Genomic DNA, 23597 nt, shown 5'->3' with positions numbered 1-23597 from the left:
CATGTCAGCACTTTTCATGAACAAAACACAACCTGGGGCTCTTAGACAAACTGCTGCATTGCAAAGCTTTATGGGGCACATTAGCCAAACCAGTCTCGGAGCAGAACGTGAAGGGGGGGGAGCAACAGTTTTGCTGGGGACTAACCAAAAGTAGCTTGAGTAGAGCAATACTAACTTCATTCCAGGAAGAAAGTTTTATTCCAGTGAAGACGCACACTGAGCCCTTCTCCTACCCCACATAGGAAGTGGTTCTCAGAAGAGAGGAGGAACAAGGCAAAACTGATGATGAAACTAGTCCCAAGAAACTAGTCCCTCTAGGGTAAATGTAAGGGAATAATTGCAGCTCAGAACATAGTGCAAGTCTTCACCTCCATACTCTATGTATTCACAAGACATGGTCCTTTTCCATGTCACCAACACTAGGCACCAATTCTCAAGCGCTGTTCCTTTAAGTTCAAACATATAGTACTTGTTTGAACCAAGTGCTTTAGTCCATATTATATAATCCCTAGCAGCTGAGGTAAGCTTTACAGTCTGGCACTCCGCAGGAGTCCAATATCTATGCAGTGGATGGCCTTTTTAGAAGGTTGGTTGGGAAGTTCCAGATTTGTGTCTTTTTCTGAGGTATTTTACTAACCCTTCAATTGAGAGTTAACCATGTACCCTCTGATCCCACTGAGGGTTACCAAAAGAAACTACAGCATTTGCTCAAGAAACTCCCGGAAAAAGCACAAGATCAAATCCGCACAGACACACCCCGAGCAGGGGTATTCTATCTGCTACCCAAGATCCATAAACCTGGAAATCCTGGACGCCCCATCATCTCAGGCAGTGGCACCCTGACAGCAGGATTGTCTGGCTATGTAGACTCCCTCCTCAGGCCCTATGCTACCAGCACTCCCAGCTATCTTCGAGACACCACTGACTTCCTGAGGAAATTACAATCTATCGGTGATCTTCCTGAAAACACCATCCTGGCCACTGTGGATGTAGAAGCCCTCTACACCAACATTCCACACAAAGATGGACTACAAACCGTCAAGAACACTATCCCCGATAATGTCACGGCAAACCTGGTGGCTGAACTTTGTGACTTTGTCCCCAAATGTGAAGTAGTTATGGGTGAGGACAATGTATACCTTCAAATCAGCGACACTGCTATGGGTACCCGCATGGCCCCACAGCATGCCAACATTTTTATGGCTGACTTAGAACGCTTCCTTAGCTCTCTTCCCCTAATGCCCCTACTCTACCTTGTGCTACATTGATGACATCATCTGGACCCATGGAAAAGAAGCCCTTGAGTAATTCAACCATGATTTCAACAATTTCCATCCCATCAACCTCAGGCTGGACCAGTCCACACAAGAGATCTACTTCCTGGACACAACAGTGCTAATAAGCGACGGTCACGTAAACACCACCCTACACTGGAAGCCTACTGACCACTGTGCCTGCCTACATACCTCCAGCTTTCATCCAGATCACACTACACGATCCATTGTCCACAGCCAAGCTCTACGATACAATCACATTTGCTCCAACCCCTCAGACAGAGACAAACACCTACAAGATCTCTATCAAGTGTTCTTAAGACTGCAATACCCACCTGCTGAAGTGAAGAAACAGACTGACAGAGCCAGAAGAGTACCGAGAAGTCACCTACTACAGGACAGGCCCAACAAAGACAATAACAAGAACGCCACTAGCCATCACCTTCAGCCCCCAACTAAAACCTCTCCAACACATCATCAAGGATCTACAACGTATCCTGAAGGATGACCCATCACTCTCACAGATCTTGGGAGACAGGCCAGTCCTTGCTTACAGACAGCCTCCCAACCTGAAGCAAATACTCACCAGCAACCATACACCACACAACAGAACCACTAACCCAGGAACCTATCCTTGCAACAAAGCCCGTTGCCAACTCTGTCCACATATCTATTCAGGGACACCATCATAGGGCCTAATAACATCAGCCACACTATCAGAGGCTCGTTCACCTGCACATCTACCAATGTGATCTATGCCATCATGTGCCAGCAATGCCCCTCTGCCATGTACATTGGCCAAACTGGACAGTCTCAACGTAAAAGAATAAATGGACACAAATCAGATGTCAAGAATTATAACATTCAAAAACCAGTCGGAGAACACTTCAAGCTCTTTGGTCACTCGACTATAGACCTAAAAGTTGCAATTCTTCAACAAAAAACTTCAAAAACAGACTCCAACGAGAGACTGCTGAATTGGAATTAATTTGCAAACTGGATACAATTAACTTAGGCTTGAATAAAGACTGGGAGTGGATGGGTCATTACACAAAGTATAACTATTTCCTCATGTTTATTCCCCCGCTCCCCCCCATTCCTCACACGTTCTTGTCAACTGCTGGAAATGGCCCACCTTGATCATCACTACAAAAGGGTTTTGGTTTTTTTTCTCCTCTCCTGCTGGTAATAGCTCACCTTACCTGATCACTCTCGTTACAGTGTGTATGGTAACACCCATTGTTTCATGTTCGCTGTGTATATAAATCTCCCCACTGTATTTTCCACTGCATGCATCTGATGAAGTGAGCTGTAGCTCACAAAAGCTTATGCTCAAATAAATTTCAGAGTAGCAGCCATGTTAGTCTGTATCTACAAAAAGAAAAGGAGTACTTGTGGCACCTTAGAGACTAACAAGATTAAGAATGAGCTCTTTGTTAGTCTCGAAGGTGCCACAAGTCCTCCTTATCTTTTTGCGGATACAGACTAACACGGCTGCTACTCTGAAACCATGTAACATGGACATTCAGGAGTCCCTCAATATACTAGATAAGCAGAACTTCAGAAGGCACTGTCAAATTAGGTTGGTTACACACACACACACCCCCAAAAAAAAAGTTTTTATTAATACATTTTCCCCCAGGATTTTCCTTTTTCAAATTTAAACATGACTTCTAAGTGTAACTTCTATTCCTGGGGGAATTCTGCACCAAAAAATTTAAAAAATTCTGCACGCATTTTAAAATTCTGCAATATTTATGCATATTTTATCAAAACACCACAATATAATCACACTGGTCTCATAAGAATGGTAGTATTGGGTCAGACCAAAGGTTCATCTAGCCCAGTATCCTGTCTTCCAACAGCAGCCAATGCCAAGTGCCCTAGAGGGAATGAACAGAACAGGGAATCATCAAGTGATCCATCCCGTCGCCCATTCCCAGAAAGGTCAGTAGCGAACAGTTCATGGAGCACATTTTGATGTCTAAATTTTTGGACTGAAAAAATTTCCTCAGTTCTAATCACTAAAGCACCATAAGCATTTATAAGGCCATACTGTCCTTTACACCACTCTGGCAATGTAAAGGAGCCTTGATTTATGCCTCTACCAGCTGCTATAGGCACCCGAACCGACCTGCCTGCACTACCAGGAAGGGGCACATGACTGCTCTTGCAGCTTCCCTTTGCTTTCCTGCCAGAAGTCATTTTTCTGCAGGGAAGCAAAGAAATCTGTGGGGGGCATGAATTCTGCGCACGCGCAATGACACAAAATTCCCCAAGTAGTAAACTTCAGTGTTGGAAACCCAAGCATCACCAACAGGGAAGAACTGACCGGGTTAGTTTCACTGTCCAAGCTAAGAGGGGAACAAGGAAGAAACAAAGCCAGATGTGACGTATTAGGGGCCTGTTTCTTTTTAAACACAATAAGGGGCTTTACAATAAGAAAGAATCAGGCTCTACATCCCCCCCTCCCCCTGCCCACTTTTAAGAGGCTAATAATCTCTTGAATTTAGACAGCAGCATCCATCTGGAAAAGTGTAAAGAGCTTTACAGACATTAATGAATTAAGGCCCATCCTCCCTGTGAAGTAGGTAAGAAATCACCTGTTTTATAAGTGAGGGGAAAAAAAGGCACACAGCAGGGAAGTGGCAGTGCAAAGTAGCAAAACTGGGAAGAGAACCTAGGTGTCCCAACACACAGTCTTGTATTTCAGCCACAAAAACAACACAGGAAGAGGGGTTTTTTATTATTGTTGTTAGTTATGTCTTTTTAAACTAGTAGGGGGCAAAGCTGTTACAAAGAATATTCAGAGAAGGCTGCCACAATGTAATCCTAATTCATTTGCTTGTACCTGGATGGTGAAGCTCACATGGCCGGCTGCTCAATCCCTTAGACATCCGTACACTGCAGTTAGACAGCCACGGCTGACAAGTGCCAGCTGACTCAGGCTCAAGGGGCTTGAGCTAAGGGGCTATTCACCTGTGGTGCAGATGTTCAGGCTAGGCTCTAGGACTCTGAGGTGGGAAGGTCCCAGAGCTCAGGCTGCAGCCCAAGCACGAACACCTAGCCCCAGTTAAATAGCCCCTTATCTGAAGTTTTAGGAGCCCGAGTCAGCTGGCACAGGCCAGCCATGGGTGTCTAACTGCAGCACAGACATACCTGAATACACCACACAAAGCTATTACTCTGTCTCTTGAAGGGTAAGACTGGACATTTACCTTTCCAGATGTCCTTGCTTTTATGAGTTTAAAGGAAGGAAAAGATTATTTGTACTCCAACTTCTCTTGGATTTAATCAGTGTCTTCTTCTGCAGAAAGAAAAGGAGTACTTGTGGCACCTTAGAGACTAACATGAAGTGAGTTGTAGCTCACGAAAGCTTATGCTCAAATAAATTGGTGCGTCTCTAAGGTGTCAAAGTCCTCCTTTTCTTTTTGCAGATACAGACTAACCCAGCTGCTACTCTGAGACCTGTTCTTCCGCAGAGTTACTCAGTAACTGAGGACAGAATGTCAACCTCACCAATGAATTGCACTTAGCTTCCAGATTATGCTGCAGCATCTTATTGCAGATACCCTATTCTTTGCAGTATGACAATAGGGAGGATTTGCTGCAATGCCTCTGTCAGCATAAGACTACACTGCTCTTATCACACGAGAGCTATATAGTCTTACATTATCATCCTTGCTTCAAAATAAGCTGCAGAGCAACATAACTGCCTTCTCGAGAACTTTTTGTCCCTTCCTGTGAAACAGCTGGTACAATCCCATGTTGGAGACGAGATGGACCACTGATCTGACCCTGTAAGAAACACAGGAAGTGCCAGACACTCCATTAAAGAGCCATAGGCATAGGGACTGTGTGTAATACAAGGGATCAGACACACAAAAGGAGGAGGAATTTTGCCACAACTATGGCTAAGTGGTCCAGGTCAGAGGAATCATGCACTAACAGCCAGTATACCGAAACAGAACAGAGTCGCCAAGAATGATTCCTAGTGTCTCGGGCAAGAACTATTTGGCTAGTAGAGGGGTGGCCAACCTGACCCTGAAGAGGAGCGAGAATTTACCAATGTACATTACCAAAGAGCCACAGTAATATGTCAGCAGCCCCACATCAGCTTCTCCCACCCGCCCCGCTTCCAGTGCCTCCTGCCCACAGGCAGCCCTGCCAATCAGCACCTCCCCCTCCCTCCCCACACCTGCTGATCAGCTGTTTCGAGGAGTGTAGGAGGCTGGGGCAGGGAGGAACGAGGGCATGGCAGGTTCAGGGGAGGGGGCAGAAAGGGGTGGGGTGGGGGCAGGGCCTGTGGCAAAGCACCCCCCGGCACATGGGAAAGTTGGCGCCTGTAGCTTCAGCCCCAGAATCGGTGCCTATACAAGGAGCCGCATAGTAACTTCTGACGAGCCGCATGTGGCTCTGGAGCCAAAGGTTGGCCACCCCTGGGCTAGTACCTGGGGCTGTCATGTCACTAACTAAAGCAGCTAGCTCCCTCCTGCTTCCTGGTCTCCCAGCTCTCAGATATTGCAGTGCATGCTTTCATATCCAACCTTTAATCTGATCTCAAATGGAGAGCAAACCACCATTTTAAGATCCATTGCATCCTTATGGACCCCTTGAACTCCAAGGTGCCAACACTGGGATTTTATCAATAGTTTATTCAATAAGGTTCAAGTGTGAAGAGGAGTTAGCTGGATGGGGGAGTCTCAAACCATATCTCCTAATGTTTTCTTTTTCACTTGAACCTTGGCAGAGGCAAAGAGGGGCAGAAATACTGAAAGGGAAGGAGAGTGCAAGATCCTGAAACAGGCCGTTTTCAGAGCAAGCATGAACAGATTGGAATCAGATGCTGTGATCTTGCTTTTGGCTTCCCAGCTGCAGGCTGGAGAATAGATTGGTTTTACTGCAGCGTGGGATACCAGACCCCTTCCACAGACTCCAAACTCCGTAAGTAGTGGATAGAAATATAAAGCCATTAGCTCAGCATCTGGCAGCGGCTGGGAAAACAAACGGGATGCGGGTCCATATCAAAGGATTCTGTGGCTGTACCTCCAGTCCTGTAAACTCTATCATGGGAAGAGGGGAGGGACCCTGGTAACAAGGCATTCGGTGGAACAATCAGGAAAGATGTTTATATAACCCTAATGAAAGTAAACTCCACAAGACTCTCACTGGGCATGGCCCAAAACTAGGAGCAGGCAATGAGTGTGGGGAAATTTCTTAGTGCAGACGGCAGTGTGTAGAATGTGTTCGCCAAGGCAGTGGAGAAGATTCACTATGTTAACTGAAAAAAGAACAGGAGTACTTGTGGCACCTTAGAGACTAACCAATTTATTTGAGCATAAGCTCTCGTGAGCTACAGCTCACTTCATCAGATGCATGGAATAGGATGTTATATAGAAATCCTATATATAGAAATATGTTATATAGGATGTTTTCATCAGTAGATCTCAAAGTGTTTTACAATCTAATGTATTTATCCTCACACACCCCTGTGAGATAGGGAAGTATCATCTCCATTCTACAAAACTGAGGCACATAGAGGCTAACGGATTTGCCCAAGATCACACAGGAAGTCTGGGTGGAGCAGGGAATTGAACCTGGGTCTTCAAAGCCCTAGTGCTCTAACTGCTGGCCATTCTTCCTAAGATTGCTGTGTTCCCCCATCACTCCTACCCAGATTGAGGAAACCAGCAAGCCAAGGGAGAGATTTTTTTGGTAAAGGAATTCCAATCTACCAAAACCACTGAAGAAGCCTTGGCAATTGGCAGATGTCTTTAGAAAATTCAGGTGTTGATCAAATATTGAGTGAGCGAGAGCGCGAGCTGAGGAAACAGATAGCATTGATACCAGAATCCTGACCATTCTATGTGTGCAACCTCTTTTGCTTGGCTTTGTTCTATCTACATATCATGACCCATTCTTCCTCCTCTTCTGCCACTTCCAAAAGAGGAAGTCACGTCGGGTCTATTCTGATTTTGGCCATTTCTCCGGACGCATGCTCTGGGTTCTGCAGTTACACTTCTTTTCTTAGACCCACTACACACAGGGCCTTCAGATGGCAACAAAGTGACCCCGAACCCTAAAGCAACTAATTTTTGTGGACCTACAGTCTTTTCTTTCCCAGAAACCTTTAGAAGGTTTTAAGACTCTCAACTCAGCGAGGGAAAAGTGTTTGAAGCGAAGCAGCCAAGCATCAAAACTGACAGCACAACTTTGACCTAAGAATCGGTACAGACTATTTGAACTCGCTAAAATATGAAGTCAGGAATCCCGGGAGTCAATGCACCACACCAAGTTTAACGATGCAGGTAAGCCAGTCCCGAGAAGCCAGAGGTTCCTTCTACCCATTACTGGCTGCCCAGATGCAAATTAGAAGTCCTTTCCTATGACAGCAATTGATAAGTCCAGCGCCCTGTTAAAACAGTTTCTTTAATAAACAGGCTGTAATGTCACAAGCTGCAAGAACTCCTGCTGAACCGGATCCCCAGTGGTGGCAACAGCCGCAGTAGGTAACTCAATGCTCTGTTAAATGCTCTGGGACACCCAGAGTATGAGCAATGCTAAACAGAAGCCACAAGTGGGGGGTGGGAACCACGTGATGGTTGCAGCACAAACCACAAGCTCTGGTTTCACTCTATACACTCTGCTGAATAAATGGCTCTAACCTAAATAGCTAGTCCTTTAACAGAGCTTATGGTGGACCATGTCGAGATTTTAATGATTATAGTGCTGACCTTCCAGAGAAGGAGTGGAAAGGAGTTGGAGAAAAGTGAGCATCTGAGGACAATCAAGACGGTGTTTAGTCTCCATCCAAATACAATTATCAGACTGCTTGTAAAGAGGCTTTCCTAGCACACTAGACACAGCAAAAAATTGAAAGTGGAATCCTGGTTCTGCCACTGACCTGCGGCAAGTCACATTAAAGTTCTGTGCCTCAGTTTCCCTTGCAATCCTTTGACTTATCTACATAGACCATAAACATTTTGGGGAAGGAACTGTCTAGTACTATGTGCGTGCGACATCCAAGCTGCTACCACAATACAGATAATATGGCCTACTAGGCCTCACTGACATCTGTGCCTTTAAAGACAAGTTAAAGGGCAGGCACCAAAGGAAAAGCCAACACCCCACAAATATGTAGCGTCTATCTAAGTGTATCTAAAGCACTGCAGTACCAATCAGCCAGAGGCCAAGCCAGGCAAACCCTCAGATCAAGGAACAGCTGCACTAGATCCTGCAGTTATGGAAGTCTTTGGATGGGAGGGAAATAAATTACACTCGCTTGGCCACATCTGACAAGCATCTGACAAGCCATCTGAATCCTAGAAGGTAACCAGGGTAAGAACCCAGCTTCAGCAGAAAGCAAGCTTCTAGTACTCAAATTCCACTAGCAGACAGTGGGATTGTGCCAATTTTCTGCCATCACTAATTCTTTAGTACTGTTATCTGTCACAGAGTAAACACACAGGGTATTTAATCTTCCAAACTAGTGCTCTGCTGTTGGATCCAATCGGCAATTTTCCAGCTCATGTCTCCGCTGCTGGACTGAAGGCAGTCACTGAGTGCAATGTTCCAGTGGCACGTGGAGAAGACCACAACAGCACTCAGAAAGCTGACAATAAGCCAAATTTATGCCTGGAGAAGCTCAGCTGAGGTCAATGGGTCTATACAAGGGACAAGTCCAACTCTGTTTTCCACACGATCATGAGAAGTCTCATTCCTTGCCCAGACACTAATTTTTCCATTGAGTGGTGGAGGTAGAGATGACAAAGTCCTTTCAGTAAGTATCAAGCTCCCCAAATCAACCACCTACTATACCCCCACCTCCGGGAAGCTGTTGAGAAGTAGGTGGCCTGACCCTTCAGAAAAGCAGCACTGGGAGTGGGGAAAGAAGTCCTTGACCTCCTGAGCTCTGCTAAGAGCAACTCTCAGCAGTAGCCTCTTCTCCCACCACCTGGAGACACCTGCAGCGAGGTGAGAACGTGTGTGAAGGTAGGTTTCAGAGTAGCAGCCGTGTTAGTCTGTATTTGCAAAAAGAAAAAGGAGTACTTGTGGCACCTTAGAGACTAACCAATTTATTTGAGCATAAGCTTTCGTGAGCTACAGCTCACTTCATCGGATGCATAAAGTGGACTGTATGAAGTGAGCTGTAACTCACGAAAGCTTATGCTCAAATAAATTGGTTAGTCTCTAAGGTGCCACAAGTACTCCTTTTCTTTTTGTGTGAAGGTAGTATGCTAATACAGCAAGAGAAAGGAGGCAAGGGCAGCTGCCAGCTCCAGGGAAAGAGCTTGAGTCCCTCTGGTCTTAGAATGGTCCATTCTGGCCTTAGAATCTCTGACTCTCAGAGCGGCTGGAAACAGCTGATCACTTATTACTCTCTGAAAGGAAAGCAAATAGCTCTCAAGTATCTCGTTCCTCAGGGATAAAGAGCACAGACTTACATTTGCTGCATAACATATGTGCCTCTAAATGAGCAACATGTGGAGGACTTAATAAATGCTCTCACCCACGATAAGCATGAAGCTTACCCAGACAAGAGTCATCAATTTTCTGCAGAACCTAAGCTTCCTTCTTTAAAAAAATTCTAGCCCATGTGGTCATAAAGAAAGCCTTCAAAACGTCAACTACAGTCACGAATTCAACACTGTCCTTAGGTCTGCCAAACATACAATACCAGTGTCCTCGAGGCTGCTCAGAGCTTTGCCCAGCTGCAGCAAAGTACCTAGACTCTGGTCAGTTTTCACTTGGGCTACCTGGGAACCCTAGAGAGAGCAAGGAAACTGACTAGGCCTCAGCTGGAGTATTGTGTCCAGTTCTGGGCACCACATTTCAGGAAAGATGTGGACAAATTGGACAAAGTCCAGAGAAGAGCAACAAAAATGATTAAAGGTCTAATTAATTGGGTTTGTTTAGTCTGGAAAAGAGAAGACTGAGAGGGGACATGGTAACAGTTATCAAGTACATAAAAGGCCATTGCAAGGAGGAGGGAGAAAAATTATTGGTCTTCATCTGAGGACAGGACAAGACGCAATGAGCTTAAATTGCAGCAAGGGAAGTTAAGGTTGGACATTAGGAAAAACTTCCTGTCAGGGTGGTTAAGCACTAAAATAAATTGCCAAGGGAGGTTGTGGAATCTCCATCCTTGGAGACTTTTAAGAGCAGGTTAGACAAACACATAAGAACGGCCATTCTGGGTCAGACCAAAGGTCCATCTAGCCCAATATCTTGTCTTTCAACAGTGGCCAATGCCAGGTGCCCCACAGGGAAAGAACAGAACAGGTAATCATCAAGTGATCCATTCCCAGCTTCTGGCAAACAGGGGTTAGGGACACCATCCCTGCCCATCCTGGCTAATAGCCATTGATGGACCTACCTTCCATGAATTTATCTAGTTCCTTTTTGAACCCTGTTATAGCCTTGGCCTTCACAACCTCCTCTGGCAAAGAGTTCCAGGTTGATTATGTGTTATGTGAAAAAAAGACTTCATTTGTTTTAAACCTGCTGCCTACTAATTTCATTTGGTGACCCCTAGATCATGAGTTATGAGTAGTAAATAACACTTCCTTATTTACTTTCTCCACACCACTCATGATTTTATAGACCTCAATCATATCCCCCTCCCCCCTTTTCCAACCTGAAAAGTCCCAGTCTTATTAATCTCGCCTCATACAGAAGCCATTCCATACCCCTAATAATTTTTGTTGCCCTTTTCTGAAACTTTTCCAATTCCAGTAAATCTTTTTTGAGATGGGGCAACCACATCTGCACACAGTATTCAAGATATGGGCGTACAATGGATTTATATAGAGGCAGTATGATATTTTCTGTCTTATTATCTATCCCTTTCTTAATGATTCCCAACATTCTGTTCCCTTTTTTGACTGCAGCCGTGCATTGAGTGGATGTTTTCAGAGAACTATCCACGACTTCAAGATCTCTTTCTTGAGTGGTAACAGCTAATTTAGACCCCATCATTTTATATGTATAGTTGGGATTATGTTTTCCAATGTGCATTACTTTGCATTTATCAACATTGAATTTCATCCGCCGTTTTGTTGCCCAGTCACCCAGTTTTGAGAGATCCTTTTTTAGCTCTTCAATGTCTGCCTGGGATTTAACTACCTTGAGTAGTTTTGTATCATCTGCAAATTTTGCCACCTCACTGTTTACGCCTTTTTCCAGATAGTTTATGAATATATTGAATAGGACTGGGCCCAGTACAGACATCTGTCAGGGATGGTCTAGATCAGTGGTTCTTAACCTTTACTGCAGCTTGCACCCCTTTGGTTTTCAAAATATGTTCTCGAACCCCTTATCAAAAATAATATTGAGGTAGGTCAGTTCTTTAAACCTAGATATTTTTTGTTTATAAATTTTTTAACAATTACTGTAATATACAATGTTAGTAAACACATAGGTTTGATGAAACAAAGTAGTTGTGCTTACATGCCTGTGCTTAATGTGTGTTTTCCATGATTTACCTTCTAAAAAAATCTGGCATGTCTTGCACCCCCAGAAAGGGTGTCTCGCACCCCCAGGTGGGGCGTGCACCTCAGGTTAAGAACCACTGGTCTAGATGATACTTAGTCCTGCCATGAGTGCAGAGGACTGGACTAGATGACCTCTCGAGGTCCCTTCCAGTCCTACGATTCTATGAAAAATAAAGTCAATTCCACCCTGTGGCTGCTTGTGAAAGCAAGGAGCAGGAGCAGCAATGGCATCTCAAAAATAGATGGGGTAGGGAGAACAAAGCCTAGTAAAGCCCCCGTCCCTCTGGAGTGCCCAAGAAGCCAGAGATGCTAATTTTCTTTTCCAGCTGCCAGCCCAGATTGGGGTGACACTATCAATTTTTCAGATACCTGCTAATCGCAGACCACCACAAGAGACCACTCCTGTAATGAGAGTCAAGGGACAGGACAGGCACCTTCCCCAACAGCTGGGGGCAAAGAGACGGCAGGCTTCTACTTTGGGAATTTCTCTGAACAGTGGAGTTTCCACATTTTCCTTATCAGTCTTGGGCTCACAGACTAAGTTCTTTGGCTACTAACATTTTGAAACCTTTTAAGCGGTTGTGTGTGTGGAGATGTATGAGAGTGGGTGGAACAGAGATTGTTGGATGCATTTAGAAAAGAAGCGGGAAACAAAAAATGGAGGAAAAATACAGGAGGAGAGGTAAAGAGCAGACTGCAGGAGGAAGAAGGAAATGGACACTGAAGACAACCCAGAAGAGAGACACAAGTATCTGTTCTAGGAAAAGAAAAACTAAGAAAAAGTGGAGGGAAGCCAGGAATGAGAAGAGGGATCCAGAGCTGTAATATGTTATGTTTTTAAACCAGAAAGTTGTTGCACTGCACCCCATATTCTTCATTGTGATACTATTATGCTATGATTATGACATAGTTAGGATGTATTTTATGCAAGATAAGTCATGTGAGATGTCCTTGGAAAGGTTATGATTTGCTGAATATGATTATCCTATTTATATGCACGTATCATTTTTGTATCTGAAGTAATGAATATTGACTATGTACCTGTATTTCAAAATGTAGTTACACCTAGGTAACACCCACTAGACAAGATGCTTTCTGTCTAGATAGCTGGGTGGGGAAGGGCCTATTCAGGGAAATGAGCCATTAGGAACAAGCAATAGGCCTTAGGAGAAGCTTATCTCCTACCTGGAAGGCTTCCTGAGAAGGCTACAGACAGCCTCCGAGTAATGGCTGCTATAACTCTACAAAGACATGTAATGTGACCACAAGTCTCTAGATTCCATCCTGGGATGCCAGTGTTTTTCCACAGACCAGTCTGGGAACCAAGCTTTGAAACAAAGGGTTCCCGCCATATGCAAAAGCTATACAAGGCAGGGAGTAATACCATCTGGTGTTCTTCGCTCCCCACACAAAAAGACTCCTGGAAACACCTGAGGAAGGAAGACTGAACTGGGGGATGTGCTGGACCCAGGCTAAAGGGATTTTTAGCCTGTGAGTGGAACACCTGGCGATTCCAAGCTGTAAGCAACTGCAACTTGCCTTTTAAGAATCTGCAGCCTGCTTGTATTACCTCTTTGGGTATGAATAGCAAATTCTCACCCTATCTATTTAGTATAGTAAGCTTAGTTTGCATTTTTTATTTGCTTTGATTTGTTTGCTATCACTTCTACTCACTTAAAATCTCTCTTTTGTAGTTAATAAACTTGCTTTATCTTTATCTAAATTAGTGTGTGGGAATCATAACCCAGGGGCAAAAGGCTGTTGCATATTCCACATTGAGGGAGGGGGGCGAATTTTATGCTGTTCAGTTCCCTATGCAGCAGAAGAGGGTATATAACTTTGGGTTTATACTCCAGAGGGGGTGTGCACCTGAGGAACTGGGAGTAGCTTTCCCATGCAGGGACTGGTCACAGAGCCTGCTTTTGACTGCAGCTGGTGGAAGTGCAGGCTGGAGGGCTCTGCAGCTTGTCACAGCGGTACAGTGTGAGTGGGAGCCCAGGCTGGTGGGACAGGAGGCTCAGGGGTACCTCAGTTCTAGGCGGCACCCTGGGAATACCTGGTCACACTGACAAATTACAGTTACATTCAATGCACAACTCCCAAGTTCAAGGGAGTGAGGAGACATGGCAGGACAGGTTTCATACTATTCGTATTACTCCTCTAAAAAGTGTCTAAAAATCAGTTAAATCCTTCAAGTCCTGGACACAGGAGCACGTAATGCTGCTTGGAAAAGAGAGCAGCACTGCAGTGATTTCAGGGCGCACTGCCCCATTAAGTATTGTAACCTGTTTGCATTAGGCACAGGGTCACAGCGATGATGAACAACCTAGCTGGTTACAACGTTACGAGAGCGAACCTCACTGTGTTTATTAATATTTTAGTAATTCTTAAGAGTTTAGTTTTGAAATATACTTAGGGAATGTGACTCCCAGCGAGCTTGGAATGCAAGTTTATTGGCTTACCATAACAGTGTATTGAAATCTGGCAGTACTGGGCCATGCTTTGGAACTGATCTCATGAGAGACTACATGCCTTGACATGGAAGGGGAGAGAAGCAAATGCATGGGGATATACCGTTTCCTCTGACAACTAGGAATCTGGGTGCTGGGCACCAATTATCAGTGTCTAAAGCAAAGGGGAATGCTGAGCATGAGCCTGTAGGAAAGCAGGATAGGGAGATGCACAGCAATGAGGGCCTCATTTAACAAATTCAATAACGAGTCCAAAATGAAGGAAGCTGACAGTACAGGGTCATTACAAGGAAAGGTGAGACAAGCATCACCTCTCTCCTCCCCTTCAGTCTGCACACAAGGGGCTGTGAGCCAGGACCAGCAGCGCTGCTTCATGAGCACAAAGGATGATTACGTAGTGAACCCCTTTGCCTTGTGGAAAACGTACAAAGCTTAAGAGCCATAATTACAGAATACAAAGCCAGAGTCTAAGAAAATCCACACACTAATTAAAAGTTGAGAAGGAATCTCAAAGCCTTCACAGCTTCAGTTTTAACTCAAGGGACCCCCAAAACACTAATCAATATCAATCCAGCAAAAAAGCTAGATCTTGGACTACAGGAAAAAAGTCAACTGTTTTAGGAGGGACGAAAGAGTTCGTGGACATGTGTACACTACACCATATTTCTATTATACTATCCCAAGAAATCCCAGATCCTTCCCAGGACAGGCAAAGAGTAGCTATGCAAAAGCTTTTAGGGGAGATCAGGGCAGCTAAGCAGAGAAACAGAAGGGCTGGGGGGAGGGGGGGCGAGAGGAGATTATCTTATGGTTAGAGAGAGTCACAGTGCACAGCCAGCAGCCTCACCCACACACATGGGAATGGAAGAGAGAGGATACACCAGATAACCCAAACTAGGCCTAGCACATTGTATTAGAGCAACGGTTCCCAAACTTGTTCCGCAACAACCACTGGGAACCACTGTATTAGAGAACAGCATGCACCCTCAGCAGAGCTACATCTAACCCATCAGCCAGCTAGAGAACTTAACGCTCCACATCACCTTCAGCAACCAGCAAAAAGTCAAAGCCATTGGGCACAAGCTCTAAAATAACTACAACATCTCTGTATAGAAGGGCTGGCATAATTCCAGGCAGGGCTTGAAGACTATCATAAGCCTGTCTTTCACATGAGCTGTGAACCTGAAGTCCTGATCACCTGTGGCCATTTCAGATCCTATGGCACTTTCCACAAAGCCAGCTTGTTCATCCCGTTATTTTGGTCAAATTTCAATTTTAGGTAGTTGGCTTCTGCCTTTCTGGTGTTCCTCTGTACTTCAGTTGGATACAGAATTTTCCTCTTCCTATCCCATGCTGCTGTGTAGTGCTGAAGGGTACTGTTGCATGGCCGTCCACCACAGACATGGCTGCATTTCCATGGCAGTAGAAGCAATTCCTCTGTATGTACAGTCTGATCTGAGACGTGCTGTGCCTCTGTAGCTTCCAGCAAAGTTAATGGAGGTTGCTGGAGCTCAACACCTTTCAGAATTGGGCTTATTGTTTGTAAAGCACTTTAAGGTAAGAGGCACTGTAAGATATTATAATGAAGTAAAACAAAATTAAAAAACCCTTTCATATCAGGGCTTAACTATGGACCTGACTGAGAACAGTGGAGCACTCCTTAACTTCACTAGTTCTAGAACTGAACAGACTGTTTCACGTAGGATGCTGAAGAGACTTTCAGCATAAGGAAATGCCCATAACTGTGGCTGCATATTGTTTCGCTACTACTGCTACAACATCTAAGAGGACTGCAATGGCAAGAGAAAAGCCATTTTTTAAAAGAAATAAGAGGGGGTTGTAAAACCACAGAAAGTAGCAAGTGCAGCAGCTGAAAGTATTGTTAACTCAGGGCATGTCTACACTACACACTTAAGTCAATCAGTGTTAGGTCAACCTACAGCCAACCGCAGTAATTACTTTGCCTCCCTGCTCACAGCTGGGAGCAAGGGGCAGCCACCTGGACTTCCTGGGCAGCAGCCAGGCTCCAGCTGCCCAGCTCTCTTGTCAATTTCATGGCTCCAGTATGGAGGCTGAAATTGACGAGACAGCCAATAGGGAAAGTAAGTACAGTAAAACCACAGAGTTACGAACCCAGAATGGAGGCTGTTCGTAACTCTGAACAAAATATTATGGTTGGTCTTTCAAAAGTTTACAACTGAACAGTGACTTAATACTGCTTTGTAACTTTACTACGCAGAAGAAAAATGCTGCCTTCCCTTAATTTTTTTTAGTAGGTTACGTTTAACAGTACTGTAGTTGATTGTTCCCCCCATCTCTGCTGCTGCCCGATTGCATACTTACAGTTCCAAATGAGGTGTGTGGATGACCAGTCATTTTATAATTCTGGGGTTCTACTGTAATGCAGTGTCTGCACAGACACTGTGTCACCCTAACTAAACCAGCGAGAGCTATGCCCCTCGTGGAGGTGGAGTTATTATGTCGGTGCAGTACTGCACTTACACTGGCGGGACAAAGCTGTAGTGTGTACCCTGACATAATCAGGTTGACATAAGCTGCCTTTAGGTTGACCTACTGTTTAGTGTAGACCAGGCCTCAGTTTCAAAAACTAACTAAATTTTGCGTTGGCAGTGTTCCTTTAGTGTTGGCTCTGAAATATTTAGGATACAGAATTTCTTGGATTGACTAGGTTTTGACCAATAGATTTTATTAATAAAGAACACAATATCCCTTGCACCTAATGCTTGGATCTGTCAATAAAGGCACATTTGATTCCATGTTAAACGGACAGGACACCCACACTGAAAAACAAAAATCCTTTTTCATAGCCAACTTCTTGAATATACCATTTGAAAACAAAAGGAAAACAGATTAGCTATAAGAAATGGAGGGGGGAAATGGAGTGGAAATTCTAGCGCAATGAGGCAATAAGCCATGAAAACAACATAAATGTGTACATGGATATAAATTAATTTATGGACTATAATATCCACCAGCAATTGCATAAATGAAGCCAGAAATACTTGCCCAAATGCTTCGCTATATCCAGATCTAGGGGATTGCCTAGAAATTCCATAACTCTGAACCCAGATCCCTAAGCTCTAATGATGTGCTGAGATCGCTCATGCTCTCTTAGGGCGTGGCTACACTAGCCGCTTTTATACACTCACACTCTTTCACCAGTGAGGAAACCTTGAGTGAGTATAGTTAGTACATGGAAGGCTTCTGGCACTTTTAATCACTGTGGTCTGGAACTGCTCTGATCAAGGTTAGATGATACAGTGGTCAAAACACCAGCCAGTCTACACTAGAGCTAACATTGCTCCCACCAGAGGGGCTGCACTGGTAGAAGCAACTGGAAGAATTTTAAAGAGTAAATGTAGAGACAGCCTCAGAGGGAGATAGACACTCACAGCACCCTTTGTTAGTGCCATCACTAGAACACTCATCTTCAACCTCTGGATAACAGACAGACTTTTCAGCCTAGCTGAAAACCCACATCACAACAGAATGTTTTGGTCACACTAAGGCAGCATTTCCAATAGTTTATGCAACCTCCTTTTTAACTACAAAGCCATACTCCAGATGGACAGTTGACAGCCAGCAACACACAAAGCTCGTACTCACTGGGGATGGATAGATAGGCTTGGAAGGATTAGATTATTAGTAAGTGCTGACTTCACCCTGTACACACTCACAAACCAACATCAAAATATTTCTATCAATAAACTTACATATAGGAAAAGAAAGAAAAATACTGCCTGAGAACTCAGTCTCAAACCAGTGATTTAGACTTTTAAATTAGGCTTCTTGCAAATGAAAAGTAAAAACAGGTATGATTTGTTGATTTTAGAATATTTACAATGTCCACAATGTGCTTTAACTGTTTACGAACTTCAACTTTTTGAATCTTAACATGTCATTAAATAATTGCCTGACCCCCTGCCATAATTTCCCACAACTGTGAGAATTTAAATGCTTAAAAATAAACACTGCTATAATCTGTTGAAATGATAAATAAAAAAAATCAAATTCTGCCAATCCTACTGACAGAAATGAGCAGATGCACACATCAGCACCTCCAAAACAAGATGTTTTATATGTTGAGAAGATGAGAAGAAGGAAGAACACCAGTTTCCTTAAATTTCACCCATATAGGATTACTTTTCCCTGAGAAAATTAAGCATGGGAATAAGGTTTGGAAGAGAATGGCTCCTGCAGTATTAACTGTGGAGTTACGGTTATCTACTGCACAATGACAACGACGGTTCCACAAAGCCTGAAGTCTAGGTCTATAACCCGGAGTCAAGAAGGGGGGAAAAAATCCACATTATATATAAAATAATTCAATATGTAACTTACTGCTGAGTCAAGTTGCATCTGTTTTATTTTGGATTGAAAAATAAAGTTCATATTGCACAAAATATTGTCCTACTCTAACTGCTTGAGGCTGCACTGTAATACTTTGGTGTTGATGGGACAAAGAGCATGAGGCCTCTTCAAGAGCCACTTTGTAATACACTTACCCACACTACTCCAGAGCATATTCAACCACTTACAACAATTAATCCAATTTAAAATTAAGGTATTTGGAAGGCACTGCCTTCCAACGTTATTATGTTTTTAGTTTAGATAGTTACAATTGGGTTAAAAATGCTGGCATCTGATAGATCACTAACCTCCACGTTGAGTGGAAAAAGATTTAAATTGACTGTCAGTCTACACTGACAAGTTATATCAGCAAAGCTACATTGTGTGTAAAGCTACAGGAGTGTGAAAAAACCCACAGCCGACCACCAAAGCTATACCAATCAGTGTAGACAAAGCTATGAAGAGGTTCCATTGACGATGCCAGCTTCATTCAGGGGGGTGTGTGTGTGTTCCTATACCTACAGAAAAACCCCTTTGGTTAGTACGGCCGTGTCTACACTACAGGGCTATGCCAGCATTGTCTCCACGATGTGGACATACCCATAGCCACTCCAACACAGCAACCAGTCAGAAAAAATGCATTCCCACAGCACCTGCTCCTAGCCTAACTAAGCGCCGTGCGGAATGGAAGCATGAATATTAATGCCAACATAAAATGAACAATTCATGTCATAGGCTTCATTCAATGGTGGAGAAGTGACACACCTCTGTTGCTGCAATAGAGACTCAGCTCCTATGCAGGAAGCAAAGGTGTCAGCTGATTCTAAACACCCACATAAAGCTGGATCCTTACAAAAACCTCAAGGATTTGTTCGTTATCAGAGGAAAAGAGTCAGTACAAAAGGAGTGTCTGAACGCTAAGAGTAGACCCAAGTGTCCATCCAGGCCTTTTTACTGTGCCCATATCAGAGCACCTATGCAAATGTGAATTTAAATAATTTTGTGAAAATACCAAGTGCCGACTTATTTACTTAAAAGATTAGCTTCTGCATCTTCAAAATGTCACTTTCTACAAAATGGAAGCCTCAAGATATTTAGGAGATCAGTTTGCAAAAATCAACTTCTAGCTTGAAGTTTCACATGCAAGTGCCATGTCAATTTGGGCTTGTGGAGAGAAGAGGTGGAAGTAACAGAACAAGACTGTCCCACTGCTTACACACACACAAGAGCAGAATGGGAGGTGGCACATGCATTCTACAGTGTAAGTGAAGAGAGGCCATTTATTACATGGAAATATCCCTACCCTTTTGAAGGATTTCCTTCACAGGCCACAGATGTGTATTAAATATGCAGCAGGCCTTGATTACCTGTCAGTGAGAAACTGCTTTGTGTTTCTTATTTAAGGGAAAAGACAAGTCTTAAACAGAAGCTACTTTGCTGGTTAACTGAACCATATTTATAAACAAGGCACCTAAACCCAACTCACCCCTCTGGCAAGATCCCCTGTGGTCAGTTTTCCCAGGGCAGGGACCATTCACAAACAACATAGGACACCAGAAAAAAAATCAACAGGTGTTTAAAACCACAGATGAGAGCCCTGGCTCCAGTGCCTCTTTGGGGCTGGGGACCCCAGCCGACAAGCCCGCCGGACATGGGAACCCTGGATCCCAGTCACCTAGCCCAGCAGGAGCAGGCGTGAGCCCGCACAGAGCTCCTGGGCTCAGCAGGGCTCTCCTAAAGCAAATCCACCTGGGCCAGGACAGTGGGTAGGAGCAGGGCGGGGCGGCTGTGAGGCCCAGGACGGTTGCAGCACTCAGGCTGGGGGGCTGAGGGGGCAGAGCAGGGCAGGGGCCAGGCCCAAGGCGGTGGCAGCGCTGGGGGGAGAGGGACTGGGGCAGGAGGGGGAGGCACAGAGCCAAGGAGCAGAGCAGGGCAATGCGGGTGCCAGGCCGGGAGGGGGGGGCCACAGCGCTGGGGGAAGTGGGGGTCGCAGGGCTGAGGGGGTCACAGCGCTGGGGGGAACCCAGCAGGCCAGCGGGGGGGGCAATACAGAAGCCAAGCCGGGGGGGGGTGTCACAGCGCTCAGCAGGAGACCCAGCGTGGGGGGCAGTACGGAAGCCAGGCTCGGGGGGGCCACAGCGCTGGGAAGGGGGGCGGGGGACGAAGCAGGCCGGTGGGGGGGGGCAGTACGGAAGCCGGGCCGGGGGGGGTCACAGCGCTGGGGGGGAGCGGGGGACGCAGCAGGCCGGCGGGGGGGGGGGGGCAGTACGGAAGCCGGGCCGGGTCACAGCGCTGGGAAGGGGGGAGGGGGACGAAGCAGGCCGGCGGGGGGGGGGCAGTACGGAAGCCGGGCCGGGGGGGGTCACAGCGCTGGGGGGGAGCGGGGGACGCAGCAGGCCGGCGGGGGGGGGGGCAGTACGGAAGCCGGGCCGGGTCACAGCGCTGGGAAGGGGGGCGGGGGACGAAGCAGGCCGGCGGGGGGGGGCAGTACGGAAGCCGGGCCGGGGGGGGGTCACAGCGCTGGGAAGGGGGGCGGGGGACGAAGCAGGCCGGCGGGGGGGGGGGCAGTACGGAAGCCGGGCCGGGGGGGGGTCACAGCGCTGGGGGGGGAGCGGGGGACGCAGCAGGCCGGCGGGGGGGGGCAGTACGGAAGCCGGGCCGGGGGGGGTCACAGCGCTGGGGGGGGAGCGGGGGACGCAGCAGGCCGGCGGGGGGGGGCAGTACGGAAGCCGGGCCGGGGGGGGTCACAGCGCTGGGGGGGAGCGGGGGACGCAGCAGGCCGGCGGGGGGGGGCAGTACGGAAGCCGGGCCGGGGGGGGTCACAGCGCTGGGGGGGAGCGGGGGACGCAGCAGGCCGGCGGGGGGGGGCAGTACGGAAGCCGGGCCGGGGGGGGTCACAGCGCTGGGAAGGGGGGGCGGGGGACGAAGCAGGCCGGCGGGGGGGGGCAGTACGGAAGCCGGGCCGGGGGGGGTCACAGCGCTGGGAAGGGGAGCGGGGGACGCAGCAGGCCGGTGGGGGGGGGCAGTACGGAAGCCGGGCCGGGGGGGCTCTGGGACCCCAGCTCGCTCCCTACCAGTCGCGGGTCTGCTCTCGGGCTCCCTGCGCGCGGCCCGGGCCTCGGTCTCTGCAGCTGCCGCCGGCCCAGCGGAAGTGAGCTGGGGGGGGAGCGCTTCCGGGGCGCGGGGGCGGGGCCGCGGGAGGGGGCCGCGGGGGGGTTGGGGCGGGGGAGAGGCGCAGCAGGAGGGGGCCAGAGGAATCGGAGGCGATCGGGGTTGGCGGGGCCCTCAGGAGCTTCCAGTCCCCCCCCGGCAGCACCAACCCCCACTACGTCATCCCAGCCAGGGCTTGTCAAGCCTCAAACACCTCCGGGGGAGCAGGTTCCACCCCCCAGGGACCCCCTGCCAGGGCTTCTCCCCCCCCCGATACCCAGCCTCACCCCCCCCCGTACCCAGCCTCACCCCCCCCCCGATACCCAGCCTCACCCCCCCCCCGTACCCAGCCTCAGCCCCCCCCCGATACCCAGCCTCACCCCCCCCCGTACCCAGCCTCAGCCCCCCCCCCCGCAACCTGAGCCCCTTGCTCCTCCTTCCTTCGTCACCCACCACTGAGAACAGCCCAGATCCACCCTCTCTGGAACCCCTCGCAGGTAGTTGAAAGCAGCTATCAAATCCCCCCTCATTCTTCTCTTCTGCAGGCTAAACAATCCCAGCTCCCTCAGCCTCTCCTCATAACTCATGTGTTCCAGTCCCCTCATCATTTTTGTTGCCCTTCGCTGGACTCTCTCCAATTTATCCACATCCTTCTTGTAGTGTGGGGCCCAAAACTGGATACAGTACTCCAAATGAGGCCTCACCAATATCGAATAGAGGGGAACTATCACATCCCTCGATCTGCTGGCTATGCCCCTACTTATACATCCCAAAATGCCATTGGCCTTCTTGGCAACAAGGGCACACTGCTGACTCATATCCAGCTTCTCGTCCACTGTCACCCCTAGGTCCTTTTCCACAGAACTGCTGCCTAGCCATTCGGTCCCTAGTCTGTAGCGGTGCATTGGGTTCTTCCGTCCTAAGTGCAGGACCCTGCACTTATCCTTATTGAACCTCATCAGATTTCTTTTGGCCCAATCCTCCAATTTGTCTAGGTCCCTCTGTATCCTATCCCTGCCCTCCAGCGTATCTACCACTCCTCCCAGTTTAGTGTCATCTGTAAACTTGCTGAGGGTGCAATCCACGCCATCCTCCAGATCATTAATAAAGATGCTGAACAAAACCAGCCCCAGAACCAACCTCTGGGGCACTCCACTTGATACTGGCTGCCAACTAGACATCAAACTGTTGATCACTATCCATTGAGCCCAATGATCTAGCCAGCTTTCTATCCACCTTATAGTCTATTCATCCAATCCATACTTCTTTAACTTGCTGGCAAGAGTACTGTGGGAAAAACTTAAAGGTTAAAGTTTAAAGGTTAAAACTTTCCTAAGGTACAAATTCTGCCTTGTACTTGAACAGTATGCTGCCACCACCAAGTGATTTAGACAACCAGGGAAAGGACCACTTGGGAGTCCTATTCCCCCAAAATATTCTCCCAAGCCCTACACCCCCTTTCCTGGGGAAGGCTTGAGAATAATATCCTCACCAATTGGTACAGGTGAACACAGACCCAAACCCTTGGATCTTAAGAACAATGAAAAATCAATCAGATTCTTAAAAGAAGAATTTTATTTAAAGAAAAGGTAAAAGAATCACCTCTGTAAAATCAGGATTGTAAATACTTTACAGGGTAATCAGATTCAAAACACAGAGGCTTCCCCTCTAGGCAAAACTTTAAAGTTACAAAAAACTGGGATAAACCTCCCTCTAGCAAAGGGAAAATTCACAAGTTGAAAACAAAAGGTAATCTAATGCGCCTTGCCTTATTTACTTACTCTTTGTGTAATATCAGAGACTTGTACAGGATGGTTTATAGGAGAAGGAGTTTTTGA

At 46.8% G+C, this 23597-nt stretch overlaps 1 protein-coding gene across 6 annotated transcripts in view; it reads right to left on the bottom strand.

The window, feature by feature from the left end:
• Window positions 1-21791, bottom strand: part of AP1B1 (adaptor related protein complex 1 subunit beta 1) — a 79898-nt gene extending 58107 nt beyond the window's left edge. For 2 of the 6 annotated variants that reach the window (XM_073313026.2, XM_073313027.2), the window contains exon 1: window positions 20096-20276. In XM_073313026.2, coding sequence (XP_073169127.1) covers window positions 20096-20156 — 61 coding nt within the window. In that variant the 5' untranslated portion in view covers window positions 20157-20276. Of the gene's footprint in view, window positions 1-19912; window positions 19977-20095; window positions 20281-21683 lie in introns of those variants that run through there. The other 4 variants (XM_078848964.1, XM_073313034.2, XM_073313029.2 and 1 more) reach the window with 4 other exon arrangements.
• Window positions 21792-23597: the final 1806 nt, after the last annotated feature.

Source organism: Lepidochelys kempii, chromosome 15, assembly GCF_965140285.1.
Source record: "Lepidochelys kempii isolate rLepKem1 chromosome 15, rLepKem1.hap1, whole genome shotgun sequence".
Taxonomy (NCBI): Eukaryota; Metazoa; Chordata; order Testudines; family Cheloniidae; genus Lepidochelys; species Lepidochelys kempii.
The sequence above is the reverse complement of the archived record's forward strand: the minus strand, read 5'-3'. Positions and strand labels throughout refer to the sequence as shown.